Source organism: Limulus polyphemus, unplaced genomic scaffold (genome assembly GCF_000517525.1).
Source record: "Limulus polyphemus unplaced genomic scaffold, Limulus_polyphemus-2.1.2 Scaffold3913, whole genome shotgun sequence".
Taxonomy (NCBI): domain Eukaryota; kingdom Metazoa; phylum Arthropoda; class Merostomata; order Xiphosura; family Limulidae; genus Limulus; species Limulus polyphemus.
Genome location: NW_013669523.1, coordinates 84,394 through 91,678, shown reverse-complemented (window position 1 = coordinate 91,678; position 7,285 = coordinate 84,394). Strand labels below are relative to the sequence as shown.

The following is a 7,285-nucleotide window of genomic DNA, read 5'->3' as shown; positions in this document are numbered from 1 at the left end:
TGTGTGTATGTATGTATATATATATATATATATATATACATACATACACACACATATGCATATCTTGAAGACTCATAATTAAACTAAAATATTTGTGTGAAAATTTGACTTAGTTTTAATTCATTCTCACATTCTTAAATGATCTAAAAGTACGAGTTCGATTCAGCAGTTTGAATTTTTTTTTATACAATGCAACTCTTGCCATAAGATATAACAAATGGCAAATCAACAATGTGAAAAAAAGTAATGTGAACAAGAGTAAAGATTCAATGTTTGGTTTTGGTTAGTTAGGCTAACATCCCAATTAAGAGACTTATCATCATCACCACCATCACAAGATTTCAAAAAAACTTTGAAAACAAATATGATAAAGTTTGGGAGGGCAAACTAAAATACTATATATACTTTTATATAAAACAAAGTACTCTATGCTTATGTTCTTAAACAACATTTCAGAGTCGGTAAAAATCGAAACTTAGCTGTTGATCATATCCTCTAACTCTTGCATGAGTTCGTCATCGTTCTTCTCTTCAACTAACACATCTATATCATCCTCGCCCATGAATATCTCATAAAAATCATCATTACTGGAGGAACTTAGTAAGTTTGAACTACTTGTCTGTTGATGAAAAGTTGTTGATGTCTCTGAGGGCTGAAGTGTTGTGTCTACTTTACTTGAGTCATTCTGGGGGTTATCAGAACTCTCTGAAAGATCAGCACTGAAAGGGATGGATGACATTCTTGAATATTCTTTACAACTGATGTTCTCTTTCACAGCAGAATCTATTTCTGTAGTAACTTTCCTAGTTTCAAGACCACAATCTTCTACACATATGGACTCTCTTGATGCCGAGGTAATATTGATATTTTCTTCATTCTTATTCACATTTACTGAAGGATGTAACTTGTCTAAACAAGTATCTCTAACACTCGTATGTCCAGTGTTGGTAACATCAGTAGACAAAATCTCTGTTGAAGTCTTACATTCACTCTCACGAACTAAGGCAGAAGATAATACTGTTGGTACATCTCCAGGTAGTTTCTGTGACTGATCTGATGAAAAGATTTCTGCACGAGAACTAAAGTTTATATATACAGACTCACTACTTTGAGTAACAGCAGAGTTTGTTTGTAGACCATCTTGAATGTTGCTTTTATCAGGTAAGGCCGTTGTGATAAGTGGTTGCTGACTGGTCACTTCATTAGTTTCTTTAGTGTTAGACAAACACACGTTTTCAGCTTGAAAACTGATATCTTTCGAAGTGTCAGCATGCTGTGTTGTACTTAAGGTTGGACGTTTCAGTATAATTTTTGATCTTGTTTTTTTTTACTGAAAATAATAAAAGAATTCCACTGTATCTTTACCTTTCAATAGAAGAATAAAACTAATTAAAACCCAAATGCTTTTAAGAGTGAACTGAAAATAAACTCCAGCTAACCCAAGTTAATTCTAAATAAGCATTAAAGTGTTTACAAGAGTTATTCCTCTCCCCGCTGATACAGAATGTGGGCTGCTCTCTACCTTGAAAAGAAATATCAAATTAGTGCTTTAAAACTTTCATTTCTGCTATCTTTTTCATTTAATTCTTCTTCACACACTAACTGTTGGATATACAAGACTGTTTAGTTTAAGAGTTATTACTCAGTTCATTTGGTGATTTAATATTCAATGATTATTTAGTTTTCACAACAAGAGTTAATTATTTTAAAAGTGATGTTTATAAGAAGTTTCGTTATGTAACTCTATACTAGTCATACATTGTGTATGTAGTTTAACTGTTGCATTAGCCTTTTGTAATATTGTTGACATCATCTTACTTGAAGTTTCTACGTTTTTCTTGATACGTGTCATATTTTTGATACTAGAGGGCTAGGTGTTTCTGTCACGTGTTATAAATACGTGCAGATACAGAGATCAAGTTAAGTTAGTGAAAGTAAAGGTGAAGTCAGAATGCATGATTGTCAGTTAAGCTGTAACAGAATTTCTAAAGTGAGTTTCACAGCTTGTATTGTAATAACAGAGATGGAAGAGAATAATTTATCTTGTCAAAGGGTGTTCTAAAGTGATTGAACCTGTCTGTGTGGACTTTGACAAAAAAGAAACAATTACTCAAAGCTCTGGATATAACTGCAATAACCAATAGCGTAATGAATTTTTCTACATACGTTTAACTTGTTTTGAATATATTATTTTAAAACAAGTGTATTGTATGCTATCCATTTGTTGTTGAAATTTACGACCAACAAGTCAAACACCTACTGTAAAGAATTCTGCCCATCCATACCCATAAAACCTGACACTAAACTTGGAATTTTGTACCTTATCTGCCTTTTGAAGATATTATATTGTTTCTATGTTGTCATTCTCTTTAAAATTAAATGACTACCTTAGAAGCCGGACATTGAATTTTTCATAATTAATCACAATCTTGTGAAAGTTGATACAAACGTTATCTATGCATTATTGAGAGGATATCTTTTAACACTGATTTATCTAGAATTAAGAATAAAGGTTTTGTTACCCAACCCACAATAAATCAAGAAAAATAATAATAATTTATTATATATATATATATATATGTGGATGATAATTTCAAAGTGACTTTGAATTAACTAACTCATAAAAAGCAACCATAACATGCTTCACTCATTGCATTCATAGAGCAATCTTAAAGAAACTTTCCAATATGTTACTGATAAGGCAGTCAAAAGTTATTAGTGATACTGTGTGCTGTAGGTGACTTCCCATAATGTTTTGCACAGTTTAATTATCATGAGATCAAACATGGTGATTTGACGTAAGCCCACTATCTATTACCCCACAAGTATGATCCCAATGTCAACAAACATAGAAATTCACATTTTGTCAGAAAAATAATTTCTGTACCCACCATAATAAATGTATCAATGTCTTAGTAACAAACAGTAAAAAAAAAACATGAAAAATCCAAACTCAACACACACACACATGCAAAAATACAATATAAATAACAACTCTGAAATGGCCAGGGTTCATTACATAAATTTTCTTACTTGAATATTATAATACATTTAATGAAAAATACAATATAAGTAATAACTCCGAAATGGCCAAGGTTTATTTATTATGTAAATGCTATAATACATTATAAACATGTAATGTCAATAAAAATTTCTCAAGCTTATTAATTACCTCAAATTTTCTTCAGATTTTATCACACCGTCTACCGATGGTGAAGTATCTACACGAATTATTTCTTTAATCTCTTCTTTACTCGTATAATTCTTATTTCCAGATTCGTAAGTATTGCTGACTGATAAACCTATTGGCTTTTCCTCCTTATCAAGTCTTCCGTTTCTGTGCTCTACAGTGTTACAAGAACAGGAAGTTATATACAGTCATTTAATAAAACATTTGCTACTTCACATTTTAAGTATCAAAGATGAGCGAAAATAACAAAAGACCCAGTAATGAAGTATGCTTGTCATATGACAAAAACATCAGTACTTTCTTACTATCCTTCTTCATTCACTCAGTTTTCACATTCTGTAATTTAATGTGCCCATCTACCATTTAAAAATGTTATACTTATTCTATATAGTCATGGAGTGAGTGAAATACAATTATACATTATTCTTCTCAGAAAAAACACAAAGGAATTGAATAACGAATGTTGTGTTTAAAAATACAATAAAACGAAATGTTTGAAGTAATTCAGTGACTCAAAGCCATGTGTTTCTTAATGCTAACTAGGAAGAGTAGGTTTTTTTTTTTAATTTTGCGCAAAGCTACACGAGGGCTATCTGCACTAGCCATCCATAATTTAGCAGCGAAAGACTAGAGGGAAGGCAACTAGTCATCACCATCCACTGCCAACTAGGCTACTCTTTACCAACAAATAGTGGAAGTGACCTTCACATTATAACACACCCCATGGTTGAAAGGGTGAGCATGTTTGATGTGACACAGATTCGAACCTGCAACCCTCAGATTACGAGTCAAATACCCTAATACCATCTAGCCATGCCGGGCCGAGAGATTTGCCAACAATGCTTTATTTAACCAGTCAGGTACCCTCACTGTTAACAATAAGCTTTATTACCTTGTATTTCTGGCTATCTTTATCTGTTCTCAACAAACCCCTACTCTAGTTTCTTAATGACAATTATTTCCATACATCAAGCAAGCATATTTTCCTTTTCTTCCAAAGATTGGCTTTAATGCACTGTTTCAAAAGTTTATTCAGCAGAATGATACTGTAACTTTCTTGATTGTAAAGGTAAAACATATGTGAAGTTTCGTACATCAGAGGAACCCAACAAATTCAAAGTGCTTGTGGAAGGATATAAAGACAGATTACCTTGTTGAAAGTGCTAGGGTTTCAATATTACTTCTTGTTGTTGTTTAAACTAGAAAAATATGATATGCTGTTAAAAGATACAGACCTATATTTTGAAAAAACTTTTGCTTTAGGTACACATGATGATAATATCACACAGATGTGACAGAGAGAGAGATTCTATAAACTCCTACAAAAAAGGAAAGACTTTAAGATACTGCCATGTAATGTATTATGACACTGCAGATTTTAAATGTTGTTACTTCTTGAAAACTCGCATGTCTTAAACTTTTGTCTTTTTATATAGTTGTACATACCTACATGGAATGATAAATGTTTCTGTTGGTGATTCTCTGTAAGGAAATACACTCCCAGTGAGGTGCTATTTCTCAATGGTATTTTAACAATAGTCATAATAAATTTTTAAACCCTATTTTAAAAATTACTTCATTATGCTGATAAAAACGATAAAATTAGGCTCATAGTATCCTTTAGCAACATACAAAAATAATTTATACCAATATTTCAAGGATTTTCTTTACAACAAATTCAAAAGTAGGTACAACATTTAACCCTCAACTGGAAGGGTGGGGTCAGAATGAAACGTCAATTTTTAAAGCCAATATTTCAACTCAGCTAGTGCTGCTCTCTACCTGATATTTCCTGCATTCTATCCTTAATCAGTTCTTAAGTGTTGAGAAGAGTGGATGTGTTGTTGCAGTTCTATTTCTTACTGTTGTAATCGTTTGTGGGTCATTCTGACCCTAACAGTTGAGGGTTGTGACTAACAAGTAGTACCATAATATAGAACTTTTTTCAAGATACTAGATCAATCTTTTTCACAAATTCCCACAACAGTGTAATGGCTCATGTGGTAGTAAATATTTTTAAGCTTGGTTTGTTTTGCCCTCAGTATCTAATTAGTGGTTAACATCTGCAGTAATGCTTAAATCCACCCCTTTTATATTTGCATAACAGTGAGAAAATTTAAAGTAGCATCATAAACTTTATGTAGTAAATAAATGTATGACCTTACCCTCTTTATGTTCCCGAGTGGGTTTCAGTCGTTTTAACTGAATGGTTTGTCTATTTGTGGGATTAGGTTTTTGTATTATATTATTTTCTTTCTCTTCCTTCGAAGGGCTAGATTTCACTGCATGCATTGATCTCCCTAAATTATCTGAATATCCAAGAGTAACTCCTCCTTCCTTATCTGAAAATACAATAAAACTTGAATAAAGATTACTTTTATGCAGCTTGTTTATGTAAACAATATCATGTTCCACAAGCACAATTACACATAAATCTTACCAAGTAGTAGCTCAACACACAAAATTAGATTTCATCTTTAACATACTCTCTCTTTTACCCTGTCATTTTAAGCTAAAGAAATATTTTTATAGTGGTTAACTGAAATCCCCTGAAGCATGAAATGTTAAAATCTAAATTAAAAAAAATATCATGCTCATATAATGTAACAATACACCCCTACTGTAACCAACAGACAGTTGTGCTATATCGGCTCTCATCAGCCCAGCTGCATTGAGAACAGCCGCATTTCACTCAATGAAGTTTTAGGGGACTTTAGATAGGTAAATCATTCCAATGTTATCTTTTGTTTACATAATCACATTTATACTTTCACTGCAAAACTTTTAATTTGTGGCTGCACACTCTTCAGCTAATTATAACCTGTTTTATAGATGAAATAGAAAAATTATTAGAAATCTGATTGCATCATTTAATCTGGTAGTTTTAAACAAGATTATATTTAAAACTTTACTTCATGTTAGCGTAGGGTGACCAGACTTCCGAACCAACAAACCAGGACAGTCCTTGTCCCTAATTTCAAAAAGGTTATTACAAATTTGAAATAACTTTTATTTATTGAACTGTTCCCCAATACTTCTAAATATATTAACATTAGCATTGTTTTTGAAATAATTTCAACTCCTTTTTTTTTGGTGATAGACACAAAACAAATGAGCAAAAATATTCCATTTATACATCCAAGAAATCTTTAATTATTCACTTTATCCAATTCATCTTAAAATAGGCTACTTCATACCTGGATTTATTTAAAGAATCCATAAGAGTTTCTAACATACTACTTTTTTATGTTTTAGTATCACCTTGGAACATAGAAGTTGTGGTTTTTTTTTTTTCTATATTCATAAAATTCAGTAGATGACTGTGTAAAGTGTGTTTTGACTATAAGCACTGCCATAATTGTCTTCACATTCAAACCTGCCTAGACCTGGGTTTCTCACCACATAAAGATGGAACTTTTAATAGAGCATGGCTGCAGGAGAGTACATGTTATAACAATGAGTAAGTCGAGCAGGCCTATTACATTCGTGATTTGATACAACTGATATCTTGATGTCTTTATCTTAAAACAGGGATATTTTGTGCATCAAGAGAACTTTTCCTGGGACAAACTACCAAAAAGGGGACTGTCCTGGGAAAATTGGGACATCTGGTCACCCAACATTAGTCCATATGATGAATTTTAAATTCTCACTCTCTCTCGTTATACATACATATGAACAAATAATTGAACAGCCCTTACAACACAGTATAAACAAATAATTGAACAGCCCTTACAACACAATTGTAATAACCTTCACTAGCTTACCAGTACCTTGTTGTTCTTTTTTCTCAGTCACTGGTTTACTAATATTCAATTTACGGCATGGGTTAGCATGAACTTCTGTCAAACACAAACAGTCAACAATAAAACAAAGTCTTGAGTTTCAATAGTTTCGAGTTGATAAGTACAGAAATATTACATTGTATGAGTTACATATTGGAGAATGTGTGGTGGTGAGTTTGTGTTTGATATTTGTTCCTACAGAAATATTACAATGTGTGGTTACATATTGGAGAATGTGTGGTGGTGAGTTTGTGTTTGATATTTGTTCCTACAGAAATATTACAATGTGTGGTTACATATTGGAGAATGT

The 7,285-nt window shown here is 32.1% G+C and overlaps 1 protein-coding gene across 1 annotated transcript in view; it reads right to left on the bottom strand.

Annotated features, from left to right (window-relative positions):
* Nucleotides 1-475: 475 nt before the first annotated feature.
* The window catches only part of LOC106470268 (zinc finger CCCH domain-containing protein 11A-like), a 52,559-nt gene continuing 45,749 nt past the window's right edge, over nt 476-7,285 (bottom strand). Inside the window, exons 11-13 of the mRNA XM_022398867.1 lie at nt 5,356-5,532; nt 3,173-3,344; nt 476-1,283 (exon numbers count right to left, since the gene is read on the bottom strand). Coding sequence (XP_022254575.1) covers nt 476-1,283; nt 3,173-3,344; nt 5,356-5,532 — 1,157 coding nt within the window. The remainder of the gene's footprint in view (nt 1,284-3,172; nt 3,345-5,355; nt 5,533-7,285) is intronic.